At 40.5% G+C, this 24,336-nt stretch overlaps 1 protein-coding gene across 1 annotated transcript in view; it reads right to left on the bottom strand.

The window, feature by feature from the left end:
• The window catches only part of MGAT4A (alpha-1,3-mannosyl-glycoprotein 4-beta-N-acetylglucosaminyltransferase A), a 113,278-nt gene that overhangs the window by 88,325 nt on the left and 617 nt on the right, over positions 1 to 24,336 (bottom strand). Inside the window, exon 2 of the mRNA XM_032178739.2 lies at positions 19,759 to 20,087. Coding sequence (XP_032034630.1) covers positions 19,759 to 19,852 — 94 coding nt within the window. The 5' untranslated portion in view covers positions 19,853 to 20,087. The remainder of the gene's footprint in view (positions 1 to 19,758; positions 20,088 to 24,336) is intronic.

Raw genomic sequence — 24,336 nt, 5'->3', positions numbered from 1 at the left:
GTCTAGGCAGGGCAGCAGAGATGGAAAATGGGTGGGAGACTTTAGGGAGATCTGCCATGCTTTCTTCATTAAAAATGAAAAAAAAAAAAAAGACTAGAAGTAAATATTAAAAATCTGGGCTGGGCACAGTGGCTTATGCCTGTTATCACAGCACTTTGGGAGGTCAAGGCAAGCAGATCACTTGAGATCAGAAGTTTGAGACTATCCTGGCCAACATGGTAAAACCCCGTCTCTACTAAAAATCCAAAATTAGCTGGGTGTGGTGGCAGGTGCCTGTAGTCCCAGCTACTCGGAAGGCTGAGGCATGTGAATCACTTGAACCTGGGAGGCAGAGGTACAGTGAGCTGAGATCACGCCACTGCACTCCGGCATGGGCGACAGAGAGAGACCCTGTCTCCATTTTTTGAAAAAATCAAAAATCTGAGTAGTAGGAATATAGGTGTTTCTGTATCATTTAGTATACTTTTCTGTATAATTTTTAAAAATTTAAATGGGGTAGAGTGGCGTGCAGGCATGGCCTCTGCCTCCTTAAGAAGCTCATTGTTTAGACTCTAGCCTAGTTTATTTTTGCTGGCTGCTAGCAATCACTGCTTCTTTTTATAAGTGCTCATGCTCACAAAACACCCAATGAATATCTGTCTCCAAATGTCAAGCTCTGCCATCTGCAGTAGCCACTTTCTCATCCTTTAATAACAATAATAATGGTATCTGCCTTTATTTTACCTCCTAGCACTTCTCCTGATCTTACAGCTCCTCTACGATCAACAGTGGAATGAGAGGGGAAAAAAATAATCATACCAGTCTCATGAGAGCTAAAATGATCCTCGCAAGATGAGAGAGCAAACTACAAGAGAACCAAGGTCTCCAGACTCTAGCATCTCCCCAGTGATAGCACAGCCATTATACCTCAGGAAAAGAAAACCATGAACAGCATCTGGAGAGGTCAATCACTTCCACAACCACCCTGCCTGTCCCTTCTGAAAAGGGACCAAATCCTGCCATTCCAGAGCAAGGCTGCTCATGTGTAATCTCGGAGTTCTTTCTGGATCTTCTCTATGACTTAATTCAAACAGTGAGACATCTGTTTGAATTCCACCATTCCACAACATACCTAACCCTCAACAAGACTCGCTTTTAGAAAATGGTTTCAAAGTAACTAAAGTTCCACACTGTGAATCTACATTTTCTGGCTACTTATAAATTTTTTGCCAGTTGCCTCAAGTTTACTTTAATCAACTGTAATAGACCAAAATATATAAGTTAAGCCTACAGCATCCTCCCCTATGATACAGTCAATGTCAGGGGTATTTTAGTGAGCATAGTTTTTAAGAGATGGGGTCTCACTATGTCGCCCAGGCTGGTCTCGAACTCCTAGTCTTATGGGATCCTCCCACCTTGGCCTCCCATAGTGCTGGGATTACAGGCATGAGCCACCCCACCCTGCCAGTGAGCATAGCTGTCAACAAGCTGCTTTTCAGGTCCATGATAAAAGGAAAATATTATAAGATTAATGAGATTTACTAATTAGATACACTCGCTGATAATGTGTTTTATTTTAATGAAAAGCCATGAGATTTATAAGTACCCTCCTCTGCATCAAAACAATAAACCTGAAATCCTAAAGTCTAACATTATCTGTAATTATTTCTAGAAAAAAAAAGTTATACCTGCCGTAAACTTTGGCACACATTTTGCTAGGAAGACACTTCAGCAGTTACACTTAGTAACAAAACAAAGATCCACTGCCTCACTCCAGTTAACACGTGCCTCTTCCAGAAATACCAGCAACCAGTAATGTAGAGGCTTCCATTTAAAGGGAACTTGCTGGAGTAAACAACAGATTTTTGCATGATTGAAGTATCCTTTAACTAATGGCAGCGTGAACTGATTTTTTAACCTAAAAACAACAGTTAAACTGGTTGTTTAACCATCAAGTTAAACTAGTTTTTTGCCAACTTTCTTAAATTGAAACTGTGCACTTAAAAAGAAATGCAACATAAACAATAGGGTGAGAATATAATTAAATACTGGCTAAGAAGATACAGTTTTGTAAAAAGTATACAAAGAAATCACATTGGGTGAGAGACAACGTGAGCATTCCAGAAGCTCATCTGTGGAGGACTCATCCAGAGAACACGGCTCTACTGCCCTGGAGGCAGTGGGCTTTCCCTGAGAGCCGATTTGGGCTGTACACCCCATGGAGTCAGACACACCTAGGTTCAGACCTTCTTTCTATCACTTTCTAGTCATTTCATACAGCTGGATTAAGTACTTTGCTAATTGCCTGAGTGTCTTCATGTCAAACAGGGATATTAATACTCACTTCCTTCCCTAGAGCTGTAGTGCGGACTAAATGAGACCACGGAGAAAAAGGAGGTCTACAAAGGGTACTCTTCACTGCTCCCAAACACCAACTCTAAGCTTGTTTTCAGTTTATAAGCTACAGGCTTATTTCCCCTGAAATGACAGCACCATACAGCAATAATGGAGGTCCAATCAGTTCTATTATTTCTCTGCACAACTGTCTGCAAACAAATGGGACATTATTACTGATTTAAAAAGGGGAAAACAGGAATGGACGAAGGATAGACTTTGTCTATTTTAGGGAGAATGTTGCAGAATTACAAAAGAGGCAACTTGAGATAAATGCATATTGAGGCGCAACAAAAATAAGACATTTTACAAGTCTTGAAGTTCAAGTTTTTAAGTTTAACTTACACCAACTTAATGAAAGAACAACCCAGTAGAAGGGAAAAACCTAACATGGTAGCCAACCACTGGACATCCAGTTTAGGAGTATGAGATTTCCTGGAACATTTACCTCCTTTTTCCACAACTCACACACAGGATTTGTGAAGAATGTTTTTCAAAATTTTTGGTACTTTGAAACAGCAACCAAGCTGCCAACAGAAGCCTCTCTACACACAAGCATGCCACAACAAACAAAGGGGTAAATTCAAGCCATGACTGGCCATCTGCCACAGCATAAAGCAAGAGATAAACTAGTTGGCAAACTCTTTCCCTAGCCCACAACACTTTTCACATTCTCCTTTAAGTAAGAAATTCAGGCTACCCAGTTTCCCTACAAAACTCCAGTCCTATTAGAACTTTGCTTTAGTGAGCTGGAGTTCACCAACACAGAGCAAAGTCTTAGCCATCAATGAAAAGTCTCACTGAAAAGGAGAGTGCAGCAACATGACTGGTTAAATTGGAAAAAAAAAACCAATCAATGACCATTTCCCAAAAACAACAGGAACACTTTTGTCCATCACTAACCCTCATGGACACCCAAATTTTGAAGTCTCTAAAACAACTCCTCGTGAAAGGAACTAGGACTCTTAAGACATAGCTAATTCCACATCATCAGATAGGAAAATAACAACCAGGATGGGTCTGCAAGCATGGAAACAGGGTAAGAATGCAAGAGTGCTTTCAAGGATGTCAGGGAATAATGCAGAAGAGGCAAAGAAAACAGCCTAACATGGTATCCGGTAGCCAGGTTGTGACAATGTAGATATTAAAAGAAAACAAATTATATTTAGTGGATATACATTTGAAAACAAAAAAAGTTATTCCAAAAAAGTTGAAATGCAAACATTTAAAGACAAGGAATATGATTAATTTTGTGTCAATTTGGGTTGTTGTTGTTTTTTGTTTTGAGACAGAGTCTCACTCCGTCACCTAGGCTGGAGTGCAGTGGCCCGAACTCGGCTCACTGCAACCTTCACCTCCCCAGTTCAAGAGATTCTCCTGCCTCAGCCTCCTGAGTAGGTGGAACTACAGGCACGCACCACCATGCCTGGCTAATTTTTGTATTTTTAGTACAGATGGGGGACAGGGGGGCGGACAGTTCACCATGTTGCCCAGGCTAGTCTTGACCTCCTGAACTCAAGTGATCTACCAAAGTGCTGGGATTACAGGCGTGAGCTACTGTGCCCAGCAATTTTTTTCTGAATTTGAATAAGTAGAAGACAGTCAATACATTTGTTATTTCCTTCCTCTAATAAGTATGTCTGCTTATATAGAAACTTTTGTCTATCTGTGTGTGCAATAATGAAGAAAGGAAAAAGGAAATTCTGTGCAAACCCACAGTTTTGGAGCAAAATAAGAAGTATAAGAAGAATGGGGGGTGGGGAGGAAGATAAGCACAGTGGTCACATAAAGAAGTTGGGTTAAAAAAAAAATCAGTGATCTGTCCTAAAATAACCAAGATGCTAGACTAGATCTCTTGTCTGAGAATAAGAAAAAAACTCTAAGTGGCCTTCTAATCAGAAGATCCCAACAAGAAATGTTTAAGTTTGCAATCTCTCTACTAAGTCAATATAACGACAAGTGGTCGGTAAGGAACGCTATTCCATACGGGAAAAACCAGCCTGGGCAAAACTAAAATCTATATGATAAATTTGAGCTCAAAAGGCCTTATTAAACTAACAAGTTAATTTGGAAAAAAAAAAAAAAAAGGACCCAGACAACAAGTAACCTAGATTTAAATTACGTCGGGGGAAGCAACCAGGTTCCTGGCCCCTACTCAATACTCAGTCACTAATCCTGATCACATTTGACATGAATGGTCCCAGAAGACACTCACTTTTTTATTTTCTAGCTTGATAAGATTTCTAAAATCCCAGAAAGGTATAAAAATAAGAATTACTATTAACCTTAGGAAGGTTTAGAAATGAAGAAATTAATGAAAAAGCCCATAGTATTGATAATTAATAGTAAGTTTAAATATAAATCTGGTAGTTTTACAATATTTGTGCTTGTTTTTTACTGTATTTAAAGTTCAAAAAAAAAAAATCAGCTAACCACTTAAGTAACTTACAAGAGAAAAAAAGACATGTGTTCACACATGCATAAGTACCACGTTAGCCTCAATCATGGCTCACTGCAGCCTCAACCTCCCAGTCCTCAAGTTATAATCCTGCCTCAGCTTCCTCAATAGCTGGGACCACAGACAAAAGCCACCACGCTCGGCTAATTTTTACATTTTTTGTAGAGATGGAGTCTTATTTTGCTGCCCAGGCTCATTTCAAGGGATCTTCCTGCCTTAACTTCCCAAAGTGTTGGGATTATGGGCATGAGTCACCACACACAGCAGGATATTTTATAGCAAGTAAAATTTAGGATAAAGTAGGAACATAATGACACTCTTTACCACAAATTCCTGCCGAGCCCTTCAGATCTCTCGTCACCTTTACTGCTACCATCCCTGCTCCCTCATTCCCTCAGTCTCCTCCACTCTTCTCCATCCTTCGTGCATCTGGACCTGCCTTCATCAGACCGAACACTACACATGCCCACTCCTTGGTTCAATCCGACATCCACCTTCGCTATTAACCCAGGGAATACCTTTCTCCCCCATTAAATTCCTATCTTCTTTTCAGACCAACTCCAACACCGCTTCTTGTGAGAAACCTTTCCAGAATCTGTCATCTGAATGTGCTGTTTCTACCCCAGTGCTATCACAGCACTGTGTTCACACCCCCATGAACGCATGAGTAACACTACTGATTCTCATCACTTGTCTGGATCCTTCAGAGATGCATCACGAGAAAGAATCCTTTTTAAAAAGCTGCTGACCCGACAACTAAAATAGCTGTGTACCGATGTGTGCACCAAAATACAGGAAAGACAGGTAAATGCTGAAAGGTTGTACTTCTGGAGTTTGTTACACAGTTGTGCCCCTTTGTGACAACTCATAGAGCTGTACACTTATGATCTGTACACTTTTTACATCTTTCTTATACTTTAAAACATTACTTAAAAGAAGAGAAACTGCTCTGAATGCCGTAAGTATCTAAACCTGCTGAACTGAAGATGGATTCACACGCCAACCCCTCATCTTCTTGGTTAGAAAATCATATCATCTCATCTCAACTGTGGAGGGAAGACAAAACCCTGACATGTGAACATTTACTATTATTTAAGCTGGAAACAAACTTTACCAAATGAATACTGACTATAATTTGCTTTAAGTTACTTTCTAGCTTCCTATTGGAAATACACAGAACAGAGCTTCTTAAAAAATGCCCTTTTGGGCCAGGCACAGTGGCTCATGCCTGTGATCCCAGCACTTTAGGAAGCTGAGGTGGGAGAATTACTTGAGCTCAGGAGTTTGAGACCAGCCTTGGCAACACTGTGAGACCTCATCTCTACTAAAAATACATTTTAAAAAATTAGCCTGATGTGGTGGCACACACCTGTAGTCCCAGCTACTCAAGAGGTTAAGGTGGGAGGATTGCTTGAGCCCAGAGGCTGCAGTGAGCCTGGAGATGGAGGCTGCAGTGGGCCGAGATCACACCACGGCACTCCAGCCTGGGCAAAAGGGCAAGACCATGTCTCAAAAAAAAATGGCCTTTTATCTTTAGGTTTTGAAAAGTAAATATTAATAGACATGCAAAATATACTTCAGCAAAAAAAGGTACAGAATCTACTTTTCCCAAATAAGTTATTTAAATCTAAATGTTAATCAAATCAACTCTATCCCCAGACTTTCATGTTTACAACATAATTGGCAACTAGAGTTTTCTCCCAAACACTAAATTCTTGCTTTACCGTGGTTTGAATAAAAAAATTAAGGCTAAATCTAATCTTAAAAAAACAAACAAACAAACAAAAAACCCATAGGCCAGGCACAGTGGCTCACATCTGTAATCCCAGCACTCTGAGAGGCTGAGACAGGTGGATCACTTGAGGTCAGGAGTTCCAGACCAGCCTGGCCAACATGGCAAAACCCTGTCTACACTAAAAATACAAAAGAAATCCAGGAAGGATAAACCAGAAAATAGTGAGATTGAACACCTACAAGGGATGGATGGGTAGAAACAAGGAAGGAATAGAAGTGGGACAGAAAGAATGAGAAGAGACACATCTCTCAGCATACCTTTACTGTTCTGACTCAGAACCAACATGTTTCACATATCCAAAATGTAAATGATTGCAATTAGCAGGACATGGGAGAAACCCAAAACAGAATACAAACAGTAATATATGGACGTAAACAGATTATAAATGAATAACATAACCACACGGAAGAGGAAGTGACTAAAATATAACCTAAGTAACTTCAGAAAATAGCATCTGTATATTACAAGACTAAACACAAAAAGAACTGTGCACAAATATTGTACCCTAGTAAATTTACTTTTCATCTGTGTATGGGTTAGAATTCTGAAACTACTGTACGTATATACTGGGATTGAGCATAAGTAACTATATTGGGATAGTAAGAGCCATATTTTTTTTTTCTTTGAGACAGAGTCTTGCTCTGTCACCCAGGCTGGAGTGCAGTGGCGCAATCTCACCTCACTGCAACCTTCGCCTCCTGGGTTCAAGTTATTCCTGTGTCTCAGCCTCCCGAACAGCTGGACTACAGGCGCATCCACCACGCCCAGCTAATTTTTTGTATTTTTAGTAGAGACGGGGTTTCACCATGTTGGCCAGGCTGGTCTCGAACTCCTGACCTCAAGTGATCCACCTGCCTCGGCCTCCCAAAGTGCTGGGATTACAGGCATGAGCCACTGCATCCTGCCAGAGCCATATTTTTTACTGTTGGAGACAGGACTTACAAATAAGGAAAAGAGGAGACTAGCATGGACACTACAGTATTCAATTAAAATCCGAGGGATCACTATGAATTCAAGAAACACAGGTGGACATCGAAATAGCTGTGGATGCTATGCACGCGCACATGTATCCCCTTGCTCTGTGCACTTAGAGGGACTGGAAAGATGATGCCACGGTAGGAATGAGCACCGCAAGACTCTATTCTCCAAAGGAACTACAGGCTCCTTGGAAAAATGATTGCTTCCAGGACAGGGGTAGAGAAAATACAGGACAAGCCTGGAGCATGCTATGGCACCAGAAAGGAAAAAATGGCTCTACAAACGATGGAGACTAGATAGAGGTGGTAGTTGCACAACATTGTGAATGTACTAAATTGTTTATTTTAAAAGGGTTAATTTTGTTATGTTAATTTCACCTCAATAAATTTGAAAAAAATGATAGGGGCACAACAAAAGGCTCAGAAGCCAACTTGAAGCTCCTGATGGCCACCTCTGAGACAATTTAAACAACAAAATAAGTTACTGTCATAAAGGATCATAACCCACAGAATTAAATAAATATCCATGAGTTCATACTTATGTAAAGAAATAAGAAAGAAATACATGAAGGAGGGCCGGGTGTGGTGACTCAAGCCTGTGATCCCAGCACTTTGGGAGGCTGAGGCAGGTGGATCACCTGAGGTCAAGAGTTCAAGACCAGCCTGGCCAACATGGTGAACCCCATCTCTACTAAAAATACAAAAAAAAGCAGGGCATGGTGGCGCACGCCTGTAATCCCAGCTACTCAGGTGGTGGAGACACAAGAATCACCTGAATCCGAGGGGCAGAGGGTGCAGTGAGCCGAGACTGTGCCACTGCGTTCCAGCCTGGGTGACAGAGCTAGACTTCATCTCAAAAAAAAAAAAAAAAAAAAAAAAGAAATGAGGGAGAAGAGACATCTCTTCCTTACAGTGGAATTCCAATTAACTAATAAGTACAGAATGAATGATGGAAACAGAAAGTTACATTTGGAAAACACCACAGTAAGAATTGCTGCAGGCAGCCATAAAAAAATAACGAGATCATGTCCTCTGCAGGGACATAGATGGAGCTGAAGGCCATTATCCTTAGCAAACTAATGCAGGAACAGAAAACCAAATACCCCATGTCCTCATAAGTGGCAGCTAAATGAGAACACATGGACACACAGAGGGAAACAACACACACTGGGGCCTTTTGGAGGGTGGAGGGTGTGAGGAGAGAGAGGATCAGAAAAAATAACTAATGGGTATAATACCTGGGTGATGAAATAATCTTTACAACAAACCTGATAACACAAGTTTACCTACGCAACAAATCTGCACTTGTACCCTTGAACTTAAAATAAAAGTTTAAAAAAATTGCTGCAGGCAAAAATCATCAAAGGATGTTAACATTTGTAGGTAAAAGTATGATGAGAAACAGGATATTGGCTTCCAAAAAATGCTTATTAATTACAATGGCAAAAATAGTAACTTAACAGTGGAAAAGCCTGTCAGACACCACTTCAACCAAGTGATTGAAGCAAACATCACCAGTAACAAGACACATCAACATCACACACCTCCTGATATAATGTGCTAACTGAAGGATACAGCCAGGGTGCGGTGGCTCATGCTTGTAATTCTAGCAGTTTGGGAGGCTGAGGCAGGAGGATCACTTGAGCCCAGGAGTTCGTGACCAGCCTGGACAACATAGTGAGACCCTGACTCTACAAAAAAATTTTACAATTAGCCGAGCATGGTAGTGCATGCCTGTGGGCCTTCCAACTTTGGAAGCTGAGGTAAGGGGGACTGATTGGGCCCAGGAAGTCAAGGCTGCAGTGAACCATGATCATACTACTTCGCTCCAGCCTGTGTGACAGAGTGAGACCCGGTTTCAAAAAACAAAAAAGGTAGCTGGACGTGGTGGCTCACACCTGTAATCCTAACACTTTGGGAGGCCAAGGTGGGTAGATCACCTGAGGTCAGGAGTTTGAGACCAGCCTGGACACTTTAGAGAAACTCTATCTCTACTAAAAATACAAAACTTAGCTGGGTGTGGTGGGGTGCACCTGTAATCCCAGCTGCTCAGGAGGCTAAGGCAGGAGAATTGCTTGAATCCAGGGGGCAGAGGTTGCAGTGAGCCAAGATTGTCGACTGCACCAATGCACTGCAGCCTGGGCTACAGAGCAAAACTCCATCTCAGAAAAAAAGGACATAACATCAACATCATTTCTGTGGTATTCTTGCCAAAAATGCATTAGAGTTGTCCCTTGCTATCCATAGGAGAGATGGGTTCCAGTATCTCTGAGGATACCAAAATCTGCAGATGCTCAAGTCTCTGATATATGACACAGTATTTACATATGACCTACACACAGCCTCTTGTATACTTTAAATCATCTCTAGATTACTTATAATATCTAATACAATGTAAATGCTAAGTAGTTGTTATACTGTGTTTTTTAGGGAATAATGACCAAAAAAAACCAGTTTGTATATGTTCAGTACACACACAAACACTGTAGACCTAACCACATTTTCCATCTGTGGTTGGTTGAATCTGTGTATACAGAGGGCCGACTGTGCCTCAATCTAACCAGATAAATCATCAGGCAAATTCAAATTCAGGGGCATTCCACAAAAATGTCGAGGACATAAAAGACAAAGAAAGGGCCAGGCGTGGTGGCTCACACCTGTAATCCCAGCACTTTGGGAAGCCAAGGCGGGCAGATCAACTGAGGTCAGGAGTTTGAGAACAGCCTGGCCAACATGGTGAAACCCCATCTCTACTAAAAATACAAAATTAGCCAGGCATGGTAGAGGGCACCTGTAATCTCAGCTACCAGGGAGGCTGAGATAGGAGAATCGCTTGAACATGGGAGGTGGAGGTTGCAGTGAGCCGAGGTCGCGCCACTGCACTGCAGCCTGGGCAACGTAGCGAGACTCCATCCAAAAAAAAAAAAAAAAAATGGAGAAAATTTTGCATACTGGAAGAAAGAGGACATGACAACTAAATGCACCATGGTATCCTAGATTGGACTCTGGCACAGAAGGACATTAGTGGGAACTCTAGTGAAATTCAAATAAGGTTTGTAGATTAGTTAATAATTTTCAATCAAAATTAATTTTTTGGTTTAGAAAATTATACTACTCTATATATAAGTTGTTAATATTGGGGGAGGCTAGGTAGAAGGGAAATCTGTGTACTATTTTTGTACATTTATTGTAAATCTAAAAGTATTTCATAATAAAGTTTTTAAAAACATTTACTACTGTTCAACTTACTGTTTAATTTACTGTTTTTACTGTTTTGCAGCTCTCTCCTCCCTCCTCTCCTACACTACGGCAAGGATATTCCTCTAACATGTTCTAATGCTAATGCATCCCAGACCACAAACAGTGCCTGGCACACAGAAGGCACTCAAAAAACACAGGTCGACAATTTCGGTACGCCAGGATGATGACGGTGTATTCCAGGTCCTAGACTTAGTATTAATTTTCCTTATATCATATTTGAAAGCAGCTTTGCTTATTCTGTAAAGAAAAACAAATCTAAAAACTTTTATTCACTGTTTACAAATCAGAATCATAGTTTTCAATAAAATGCTTTGTCTGGTGTTTCTGTTATAGCTAACAGGATACAAATCTGATCTTTTCTTGCAGTAAGTGTTTTCTCAGAATATACTGTAGTCTACTGATTCAAAGGTACACATTTTCTCCCATACTTCAACATCTGAAATCAAGGTGACTCTTACACGTGATGGCATGTCATAGTTTAATCAGCAGCTGCTTTTCCTGCTTAGCAGTACTTTACAATCATGGTGCATCTAATGGTGTATTAAATTTGATGAAATCTGGTAATGAATAAAGCATTTTCAAAATATTTTTGGAGCTCCACTTCCAACACAACAGCATAAGCTCTGCTGATCCCCTGTGAAGTGAAACTAGTGAAAATTATTGTTTTAAAAACCTCTTAAGAGGACTTAAAAACTGTCTCAAGGACAAATAGCAAATGAAGAAATACCTATACGAGAAAATCTATAAAAATTCAGTGAGAAAGATGAGAGCACAGTATTTGAACCAAGATCATTCCCCCGTCTCTTCTCCCCAACCAGTGAGGTAGAGACCTCACTCCAGACTACAGCAGCCAAGAACACAGGGCTCCCTTTGCTCTCCAGCTCCAAGCTGCAGGATTTCATCCTGGGAGAAGCAGGACTTCAACTTTTCTCCAGCTGCCCCCAGCTGCCTGTAGCTAGGGTTAAGTCCCAGGCAAGTGCAATTGAGATGTGGGGGCTCTCTTACTCTACCCAACCCCTGCTGATGGAATGCAGGCTCTACATTGGGTGCAGTGTGCTGAGAATATTAGGGCCCCGACAGCCCTTCCTGGGCTTGGAAGGCAGTGTTTCCACACCTGGAAAAGCACAGCCACAAGAACCTCAACCTCCTGGCCTCTCCACTTAGTGCTCAGCTCCTAGAGTGGGGCTGCCACTCAGAGAAAAATCTGTCATTATCCTCAGCCCCACCTCAAGACTCAGAAATCTTGCCTGAAGCCATACAACAGCTCCTGATCTCTTCCCAAAGAAGGGGCTTCATTTGCAACAGCGCCTGGAGAAGTTTGGGCTTGTGGTGAGAGAATGGGGAGAATTGTGGATCTAGTGAAGATACGGCCTAGAGTGTGGGAACTAGCTTGCAGGACAGAACCTGCAAAAGAGGTGGAAAGGAGGAGTCCTCCTGGGGTCAGAAAAATATCGGACACTGACCTTAGAAACTATTTCTTCAAAGGAATCACAATTTTATCACAGAATACATTATAGGTGGAAAAGAAAAAAAAAAGGAACCACAATTTAGTTTGTAGCAGAATTTATGCCCCAGGGCATTGGTGTAAACAATAAAACAATCAGCTGGTAATTAGTGTAGGAGTCTCAGAAAGAGTAAAGGGGCATCCTAGGGTGAGTGTGGGCAAACCAAGAACTGAAGCTCCAGCCAGCCACTAAACAAATAAATCAGCAAATAATAACACGTGAAGGGGACTTTAGTACCCCAGGTTGCTAAAATACATTTCTCTAAAATGTCCAGTTTCCAATAAAAAAATTAGGAGATGTCCAAAGAAACAGAAAAATACAACCAATACACCAAACAGGGAAAAAAAAACCAAGCAGGTAACAGAAACTGCCTGTGAGTACAACTAGATGAACTAGATGTTGGATTTATTTATTTATTTATTTTTATTTTTTGAGATGAAGTCTAGCTCTGTCACCCTGACTGGAGTGCAGTGGGGCGATCTTGGCTCACTGCAACCTCCGCCTCCTGGGTTCAAGCAATTCTCCTTGCCTCAGCCTCCCCGGTAGCTGGGATTACAGGTGCCCACCACCACGCCCAGCTAATTTTTTTAGTAGAGATGGGATTTTGCCGTATTGCCTAGGCTGGTCTCGAACTCCTGACCTCCGGTGATCCACCTGCCTCAGCCTCCCAAACTGCTGGGATTACAGGCATGAGCCACCATGCCCGGCCAGGATTTATTTTTAAAAGGATTTCAAATCAGCCATTATAAATAAACTCACAGAACTAAAAGAAAATTTAATTGAAGAAGTAAAAGAAGGTATGACAAAGAGGCATCAAATATAAACTATTAATAATAAGAGAGAAATTTTAAGAAAGAACCAAATGGAAATTCTGGAGTTGAAAAGTACAATAGAAGTAAAAATTCACCAGAGGACCTTGTGATGGTTAATTTTACGTATCAATCTCACGGGGCTAAGGAATGCCCAGACAGGTGATAAAACATTATTTCTGGATATGTCTGTGAAGGTATTTCTAGAGGAGATTAGTATTTGAATCTGTAGACTGAGGAAAGAAGATGACCCTCACCAATGTGGGTGGGTATCATCCAATCTACTAAGATCCTGAGTAGATCAAAAATTTGGAGGAAGGACAAATTTGTTTCTGGTCTGAGTTAAGATATCCCGCCCTCAGATATCAGCCCAGCTGGTCCTCCGGCCTTTGAACTTGAACTGGGACTTTCATCATTGGCTCCCTTATCCTCAGGCCTTTGGACTGAGACTGAATTACACCACCAGCTTTCCTGGTTCTCCAGCTTGCAGACGGCAGATTCCAGGACCTCTTGGCCTCCATAATCACATGTGCCAGTTCCTATAATAAATCTTCCAGTGTGTGCGTGCACATGTGTTTGTGTGTGTGTGTGTGTGTGTGTGTGTGCGCGTTCTGTTTCTCTGATGAACCCTAACTAATACATGCCTCAAGAATAGATTTGAACACAATGGAGAAAGAATTAGCAAACTTGAAGGCAGGTTGGTAGAGATTACGTAAGCTCAAGAGGGAGAAAAAAAAATGAAAAATGAAAAATGAACACAGCCTCAGAGAAAGGTGGAACACCAATAAGCACACCACCACACGTGTAATGGGAAGACCAGAAGGAAAGGAGAGAGAAAGGAGAAGAAAAAAATTCAAAATAATGACTTAATACTTCCCAAATTTACTGAAAAACAATAAGCTATTCACCCAGGAAGCTCAACAGACTCCAAACAGGGTCAATAAAAGAGACCCACAAACACATGGTGGAAATGAAAAAAGTCAAACACAAGAAAATCTTGAAAGCTGCAAGAGAAAAACGACATTACTTACAAGGGAACTTCCGTAAGATTAATAGCTGACTTCTCAGCAGAAATAATAGATGACAAAGGCAATGCAATCAAACACAGTGCTCAAAAACAACAAAAGCCCTTGTTAACCAAGAATCCTATGTCCAGAAAAGCTATCTTTCAAAAATAAAGGTGAAATAAAGACATACCTAAATAAACAAAAACTGAGGGAATTCATTGTTAGCAGACATGCCTTATAAGAAACACTAAGGGAAATTCTTCAGGCTGAAAGGAAGTGACCCCAGATCATGGTTCAAATCCACATAAAAAGCAGCAATAATTATGAAATTAGAATATACACTATTAATGTATTTTTTCTTCTTTCTGTTAACTGATTTAAAAAGTCAATTGTATAAAATATTTATATAATTCATTGCTGGGTCCATAATATGTAGAAATATGTCAGTAATATAATTGCCAGTAATAGCACAGAGGAGGTAGGTGGAAAAAAACTGTAATGGGCTAAGGAAATAATAACACATAAAAACAATAATTATAACAATATATTGTTTGGTTTGCAACATTAACAGATGTAATAAGTATAACAATACCCCCCAAAAGGGTAAAAAGGAACAGACCTACATAGGAGCAACACTCCTATATATTACTAAAATTAAGCTAGTATAAATCTAAAGCTGATTCTGTTGAGAGACTACTAAAAATACTCAAAAGTAGTGAAAAAGTCATTAATGAAATTAAAATGCTATATTAGAATTCAATCAATGCAAAAAAAAGCAATAAGGGAGGAATACAAGAACAAAAAAGACATGAGGCACAGGAAAAACAAAAAATCAGATGACAGAAATGAATCCAGTTATATTAGTAATATCATTAAGTATGTATGAATATACAACCCAATCAAAACACAGAGAGTGTCAGACTGGATTTTAAAAAGCATGATCCAATTATATGTTGTCTACAGGAGACACACAGTAAATTCAAAGATAAACAGATCGAAGTAAAAGAATAAGAATGTGTACAGGTCTCATCACTTTGAAAAAGTCTGGTAATTCCTCAAATGATTAAACAAAATAGAGTTATGATAGGACCCAGCAATTCTACTCCTTGGTAAATACCCAAGAAAAATAAAAACACATGTCCACACAGAAACATGCACCTCAATGTTTATAGCAGCATTATTCATAATAGCCAAAACGTAGAAATAACCCAAAGTTCACCAGCGGATGGATGGATAAACAGTGTGGTACATCCATACAAGGGACTATTATTCAGCTGTAAGAAGGGACGAAGCACACATCCTTTCTGTGTACTGTGAAGTAACCCCACTGTGAAGTGATCTGCCACAACACAGGTGAACATTGCAAAGATTACACTAAGTGAAAGAAGCCAGTCACAAAAGACCACATACTACATGATTACATTTATCTGAAAATCCAGAATAGGGAAATCTATAGAGACAGAAAAATTAGTGGAGGGAGGGAGGTAGGGATTAGGACAGTAATAGCTAAAGGGTATAGGATTCCTTTTTGAGGTGATAAAAACGCTCTAAAATTGACTGTGGTTATGGATACACATCTGTGAATATACCAAAAACCAATTCATTGTACACTTTAAATGGATGAATTGTATAGTATGTAAATTATATCTCAAGCTGTTTAAAACTGTTTAAATACATTTTTGCTGAAGGAATCAATCATTTATCTAACAAATGTTTACTACATGTTTACTAAGCACCACTGGATCGGGCACTGCAAAAATGATACCAGTCTCTGTCCCCACGGACAGGGACCCGTGACTGCTTCATCAGTCTCGCCCAGGGTCTAGATTGCACCTGACCACAGCAGGAGGTTCATCAGGAGCCACGCTCCTCCCAGCAAGACGGACATGTAACTACTCCTGCCCCACTCTCACAACACCCACCTACAACTGTCCCAATTTGTCCATTCCACATAATTGGAAATCTGCCTCATTTTTATGTGGGAATCCAGTATATCCCGCTGAAACTGTTACTCTGTCTTGCACCACAGATTCCCTGGCAGGATTCCTGACATACTCCCCCACTTATGCCAATCCCCTGGACCAGCTCATGTATTCTTTCAAGTGGTGAATGAGGACTTTGTCAAACCAGTACTTCTAGGAACTGTACTTTAAAGATTCTCCCCGGGGCCTGAAAGCTTAAGGAGATGAATAACTCCTCCCTTCTCAGGCCCAGTCAGTCCCAAGGTGCAACTTGCGCCAGCAAGACAGCAGAAGCAGGAAGAGAGCCGGCTGGAAGACACGTACCCCTGAAGATTGAGAAAGGGGTCACCTGGGTACAACGTAGCAGTTACGTCAGACTAGGACACTTTTTATTGACAGGAGAATATAAAACCTTTGCCCGGTCCTCACTTGGGGCTGACACCATGTTAGGCCTCAGCCTGCCTGCAAAAAATGATGAGTTCATGTCCTTTGTAGGGACATGGATGAAACCGGAAATCATCTCATTCTCAGTAAACTATTGCCAGGACAAAAAACCAAATGCATGTTCTCACTCATAGGTGGGAATTGAACAATGAGAACACATGGACACAGGAAGGGGAACATCACACTCCGGGGACTGTTGTGGGGTGGGGGGAGGGGGTAGGGATAGCATTACGAGATATACCTAATGCTAAATGATGAGTTAATGGGTGCAGCAAAACAACATGGCACATGGATACATATGTAACAAACCTGCACATTGTGCACATGTACCCTAAAACTTAAAGTATAATAATAATAATAAAATTAAATTAAATTAAAAAAAAGTAAAAAAAACAAAAAAAACACAGCATGTTGCTCCACACCGCCTCGTGTTGTCTGTTGGTGCGCTGTCAGGGTTTGAACCAATACAAGAAGCTTGCAGTACTGTGATTACCAGCTAAACACTGAGAGGGTCTAAGTCCTATGTGCTGGTATTAATGAGCATCTCACAATTCCAAAGGATGAATACTCTACTCCCCTTCAGAACTTGTAGCTGCACATGCAGCTCCCTGGACCTGATATGCCCAGTGTTCCCCACTCTGCCTGGCTTGGGCTTCACATTCATCCTTCACATTCTACCTCCTGTGTAAAGCACCTGAAGAATTAGTAGCCTCTGCTTCTGCTTTTCTGAGCAACAGACCAATAGCTAAGAGCATAAGCTCTTGAATGAGGCTGCCTGAATTCAAACTTTAACTCCACTACTTAACATATGACCTTGGTAAGTTTCTCAGTCACTCCGCCTTGGTTTCTCCATTTACAGAAAGGGGATAATATCTCCAATCGTTGTTATGAGGATTAAAATACATATAATACACTTACAGGCAAGCACTGTTATTGTTTCTATCTAACTCTATCTGATGGTAAATTTGTTTACATGCATCTTTCCCTGACCAGTCCCTGAGCTGCTCAAAGGCATAAAATTACTTATTGCTTTTCTTATTAATAGCATATAATATAGGGCTAGGCGCAAGATAGGTACATGTAAGGGACCCATGAATGAATGAAAAAAACACACAAAAAAAACCCATTAGTCTAGCAATGTCAAAGATTATAGAAACCACACTTTCAAAATAAAAATCAGAGCACGTGGTTTATGGGTATATTAGAATTGAGTCTTTCAAATCAGGACTTCTCTGGAAAACCCAGGCTGTCTGACTGCCAGAACTATCTAGAAAGAATCCAAATGCCCAACAGTTTAAGTGGCTACAGAAACGATAACATTTAACACAGAAGATTTTATGTAACCATAACCAGAAACCTGTGTTGATACCTGGAAGAGTCTGGAAAAAACACTAAGTAGAAAATCAGAGCAGAAGTTTGCAAAGAAGAATTATGGAGCTATTCAGAGAATGATGATCAAAGTTAACAGACTGTGTGTGTGCATCTAACACTGTGTAGAGAAAGAATCTTTTTTTTAAATTAATTTTCATTCTAAAGACAGCTTAATAATTATGCTTATTATAAGGCCTTTACATATGAAACAAGGAAAATAAAATGGAGATTCCAAGACCTGTCATCTTTCAAATAAGGCACAGTGAAAAGGGTCAAGTTTCTCTACTACTATAATTCTCTGAATAGGTAAGCTTCCTAATAAAAAAAAAAACATACTTTTCTGCTCAACAACCCTCTTATTTCATAAACAGACTTTTAATAGCCAGTCATTTGTTTTGTTCATGTCAGGGACAATCAATAGTTTGATTAACTATTCAAACTGCTTCTTGATTGGCCGGGCGTGATGGCCTGTGCCTGTAGTCCCAGCTACTCCTGTGGCTGAGGCACAAGAATTGCCCGAACCCAGGAGGCAGAGAGGTTGCAGTGAGCCGAGGTCTTGCCACTGCACTCTAGCCTAGGTGACAGAGTGAAACCCTGTCTCAAAAACAAACAAAAAGAAAGCACCTCCTGATTAAGCCTTCTCATTTAGTACAATAAAAACATGAATTCTAAAATGTACATATTTGCATATAAAGCAAAAAGGACTTTAGCAAGTTTTTCATTCATTTTCCCCCAAGAGTTCCCCCAAAATTAGAGCCCAACTCAGAGAAAGACAAAGAACGGGAAAAGACTCTACTTGCTCAAAGCACAGAGCATGCTTTTACTTATATCAGATTTTTAACATATACATGCACATACAGATATATACATATGCAATATGTATATATAGACATGGATGTAAACACACATCAGAAAAAAATAAGGTCACAAAGCAATCTTTTCAGTTGTCTTCATATGAGTCAATAAAGCAACATCAGCAACAGCAGCTTCAAATAGCCCAGGTGATGACAGATATTCTAACAAACCAAATATGCAACCACCTCAACATTTCCATCTTTCTTCTCATCATCAACATTCCTTAGATTAATCAAAGGAAAGGAGACAAGTAAGAAGTATGGGTAGGAATTTACTTCAAGTAGTTTCTCTTAAAAAAAAAAAGCAAATAAATACGTTACCCTAAAATTATATAATTCTAGTCAATGAACAGATAGCTTCTCTTTAAAACACGGTTCAACAGTCTAAACATAATTAATTTTTTAAAAATGTTTTAATATTCCAATCAGAATTTCTACTTATCCCTTCTTAAATACTTTTGCCTAAGGAGTAATCTGTCAATGCATGCAGTTTAAATCATTAACTACATAGCACCCAATCATTAGCATAATTAGCATGTAAATCTCACGAAGGCACTAATTGTGTCCTTTTAAGTGTTTTATGCAACACTTGGTACAAGGAAGCTTATTAAACACTTAATTATGTTTAGTAAAAAGAACAAAATGCCAAAACAAAAGTCTTTATTATTCAACTTGGCTGTCTTTTAGAATATAAACCACTGATCAGTATCTGTTTCTCCAAGTACAATTATAAGAAACTGAAAACAAAACAAGCCCCACTGGAATTAGAAATTCTGTGTCCTCTGTCCAAGAATACTGTTTCATTTTTATATCAGAAAGAAACTGCCAGCAGATAGCATGTAACATGCAGGTTGCCAGGGTATTTGACCTAAGCATTTAGGCACCTTAACCAAGCAAAAAGCCTAGTACATTTCATGCACATTTTCCAAGTCATTTTTCTTACCTTTCCCATTTTGCCATGTAGTATACCAAGACAAAGTAAGGAAGGAAGTGATAAATGCTAAAGCAGTGGCTACAGTTCCATTGCGGAGCCTCATCTCATTTCACCATCACACTGGTCCATATGTTTATGATGACAACAACCAGGACTGTTTTCTTTTTACCCTGAAAGTCAACTGAATGCAGTACTCCTGGCTCTAGGCCAATAAAAATCAGTAAGAGAAGTTCATTTCAGATGATCTGCAGGAGGAGCCTAGCAGCAATGCCGTTCACAACTGTACTCGGGATTGTCTCTGCGGTCTTCATACGCTGATGCCTCGGCCTTTTCCCTTCCTATTCGGGGAAAAGAGAAAGTCAAGCTCATTCAGTAATGCAAAATGTAAGTTTCTTCATTTACTATTCATCATTATAAACAGACTTTTGGCAGGGCTAAATTGTATCTATAAATATTATCCCTACATCGAGACTACTCATTTAACATACTAGAATTATATGGTCCTTCTCCTCCTGGAAAAAAAATACAAAACAGCTTCAAACTATATTCTCTCCTCATTGGTTTTGTTTTGTCTTTAAAAAGAAAGTTATGGTGACTGATTTTAAAGGGAGAAGTGGAGCTCACAGATTCCAGGATGAGAACTCTAGTGATCACACAATGGTTCCTGAGAAACATAACCTTCACTCTCTCCAGTTTTCCTATTGCACAATAATAGGAAATTTTTTTAATAAGAAAATTGACAGAATACAATATATAAGGGTCAAAAGACCTGGGCCCTTGACCCAGCTCTGTCATTACTTACATGATTTGGGGCATGCCACTTATCTAGATCTCAAGGTTTCATTCACAAAATGAGGTAACAATCTGTCTTATGGCCTCTTTCACATATTGTCATAAATTACAAAAAGGTTACGGTTATAACTGCTGTTTATCACTGTCATAAAATAAATGTCGTTTTTCCAGTGACTAACCCACTCCCCGGGTGTAAACTGGAAATATTTAAGCATTTAGAAAACGCAGCAATCCCGCCAGGATACTGTACGCCTTAGGCTATCACTCTGCATTAACTCAAGAAATCTGGGAAATCACCACTGATCGAACAAAGCTGTTGGGAAAACGGAACGAAATGAAGTCATTAGAAGTACTTAAGCGCAGCATTTAGCATATAATAGGTTCTCAAAAAATGTTAACTGTACTAAAAACCAAACTTTTTTGGTTAATTGAACAACAACAACAAAACCAGCCAGCTACTGGTTCCAGTCCACTCTATGCATGGTCAGTCTCAACCCCTGGAGGCACGTCACGCCCTCCAAGATGTGCACAGATTCCTGGTAGCCTCAGCGGGTGCCACAGGATGCACTTGGTAATATACTGACACTGTAGTGGGGGAGTTAATATACCTCCAAAAATGGCCAGCAGTTCCAACGGAAAATTCTCTCTGGGGAAGAGCACGATTGATTCAAGCAGCCATTTGCAGGCAATTCAGAAATTGCCACCACCACTGCTTCTTAACACTGAACATTACTAGAAATTCCCCCTAGTAAAGAAAGATCACAGGGGCATAGTACTAATAATGACAGCCACTACAACTTATGAAATGTTTCCTATGTGCCTGATCCACCACATGGTTTAAATCTTCACAAAATCCTTCCTATGAGGCAGGCATTATTAACTCTGTTCTACACACAAGGAAATGAATCCAGAGAAAGAACTCGAATTTGTTTGTCTCCAAAGTCCAAGCTCTCATCTACTACACTTTCCCTCTCAAATGAGGCCACCTGCACCTGGCAATACGAAGAGACGTGCCAGGGATACTCCAAGTATCAGGTTAAACTGCAGAATCTTCCCAGAGTATTAATTATACCCAACTGTAAGTGTAAATTTTAAAAAAAATTATATAACACACACTGATCTACTATGGAGTAAGTTGCAAAATTCGTGGAAATTTTCAAAGTCGAAACATACAACTTTAAACAAATCTCCACTTCCCGTAGCTTTTGGCTAATACCTCACCACAACCCACCACCAAACTATGCCTGTTAACCCTCCTCAGACAGTGGCTCTACCTTCCATGTAGTATTCTAGAAGCACCTAACCTCTTTTACTACCTGAACACAAAGAGATCTAAAAATATTCTCATGCAGAAGTTATCATTGTTCTCTAAGACTGAACTTACTCACCTTCTACAGTTAAGACAAGTTAACATCAAACATGCCCACGTCTACAGTTTAGAATTAAAATCTTCACAGCGGCCAGGTGTGGTGGCTCATGCCTGTAATCCTAGCACTTTGGGAGGCCGAGGAAGGCAGATTACCCGAGGTCAGGAGTTCAAGGCCAGCCTGGCCAACATGATGGAAACCCTGTCTCTACTAAAAATACAAAAATCAGCCAGGCGTGGTGGCAGATGCCAGTAATCCCAGCTTACTCGGGAGGCTGAGGCAGGAGAATTACTTGAACCACGGAGGCAGAGGTTGCAGTGAGCCGAGATCACACCACTGCACTCCAGCCTGGGTGACAGAGACTCCGTTTCAAAAAAAAAAAACCAAAAAACTTCATAACAAGACTGCTCTAATTATCTTAAATCAATAAGTACCCAATAATGAATTCTGATTATAAAAACAAGGGTGATAATTCTATGAATTATATAACTTGGAACATTAATCCCAGTGTGGCATTATATTAAAATACTTTCAGCTGCTATCTACTTAGCCCTATTTTACTTGAGAAAGAATTTTGTTCTAGTAAAAGATCTAAAAAGCATACAGGTTATTAGAGTAAGCACTCAATTCATAATAATGGGGAGGTAGAGAGCACATCATAAAGTTAAGGATATTTTAAAAGTTTTACTAAATACAAATAAAGCTCGTAAAAAAATTCCATAGAAATGTATAGAGACAAGTAAAAGTAAATGAACTCTAAAACCAAACTATTGATATACTACCCCTAATATATGAAAAAATTAAAAAATACTGGATCCAGTAAGTTATGAAACTCTGAAGATACTTACAATAAATTCTACTAGCAAATAAGCCTTGAAATTTTGAAAGAAAAATATGAGTGTTTTACTCAGTAAGAATGCAGTCATACATTTTTAATTAGGGTTTCCCAGCTAATAAGTTTAACTGCACAGCACAAGTGAAGAAACTCTTCGGACAAGAGTAAAACCAAGGATCTACTCACTCTTCAATTACGAGACATAATTCACAGGCTGGCTTGTAAGACACAGGTGACCTACATTTTTATTAGTGTCCATATTTGCAAAAATTTTAATCTAGCCCCTTAATATTCTCGGAGACTATAACCTGACACGTTTGAATTTTTAACAACAACAAAAAAAGGTAGTAGCTAAAATTGCTAGTCACTTCTCCACCCTCCCAAAGGTGAATGGAACTTTCAACTCTAGACATCAGACTGTTTTGTTAACAACCCTTTAAGGGCTTCAGTCTTCATTTTATTATTGGATACAAAACCTTTACTTATTTTAAAGTGTTCTCTGAAATACTCAATATAGTCCACGGCTGAGAACACTTTGCTGAACGTTTGGCATCTTCCTTAATCAGCATCCCACAGACAGGGGAGAGGTGCCTTAAGAATGAAAGGCACAATAATTCCTGATATCTGGAATCAATAAAATCCATGACGTAAGCCTATATAACTTTACACACCACAATTGTGGCAAAATTCATTTATTTGCCATTTATAAACGGGTCAGTAGTTTTCTTTAATACAGCTTACATAATGTCATCGCCCAGTGCGTTTTCGGATTTACACGTGTGGGTTAAAGAAATCTATGTCAAGATAACCTGTTCATCAAACATTTTTTAAACATTCAGAAAAAGAAACATAAACCACAAAACGCATATTTTTATTCTAAATTTACAGTCTACGTTCCAACGAACGACTCTGTCATTATCTTTTATCAATTAATTCGTCCAACAGCAAAAGCACAACAGCAAAATATATGGAAAGCATTCAAAGTATACATTGTGCCTGCTTCTATTTTCCAATGCAGAATGTAGGCAATGAAACCGCTCAAGAGAAACACACTGTTGCGAGAAATAAAGGCGGGTGTGCAAGTGGCTCGACTGCCAGCTCAGAAAAGCTCGCCTCCGAGATGTCACCTGGCACACTTGGAGTCACCGAGACCCAGCCTCAGGGTCCTACTGCAGCTTCCTCATTACGGAGGGAGCTGAGGCCTGGGGAAACGGGGGCTGCTCTTTCACGCGGGCCCCGCAGCCCTTCACTTTGGGTGAAAATTCCCTGCGAAGGCAGCACGGCCGGTCCCCTCGGGAGCAGCCCCTGCCCCTGCGCCCCGGACCGTCCGGCCCCCGCCCACCTGCCCCGCGGCCCCGCGAACGCGCCGACTCCCGCGCAGCCCGCGGGTCCCACAGGCAGCTGTCTCTCCCCCTCCGCACCCCCTGGATCCACACTTTGCTCCACTTTCCCCCAAAGTCGCCGAGCCCCGCCACGCCGGGCCGGCCGCAGGGAGGGCGCGCGGCCCCGAAGGGTGCGCGGCGCGGGGCAGGGACGCTGGGAGGACGCCCCGGCCCGCGCCCCGCCGCCCGCCCCCGAGGCCCAGCCGCGCCC

The sequence above is a fragment of the Hylobates moloch genome, unplaced genomic scaffold (genome assembly GCF_009828535.3).
Source record: "Hylobates moloch isolate HMO894 unplaced genomic scaffold, HMol_V3 SCAFFOLD_15, whole genome shotgun sequence".
NCBI classification, from domain to species: domain Eukaryota; kingdom Metazoa; phylum Chordata; class Mammalia; order Primates; family Hylobatidae; genus Hylobates; species Hylobates moloch.
This window is presented reverse-complemented; position numbering and strand designations above follow the sequence as displayed.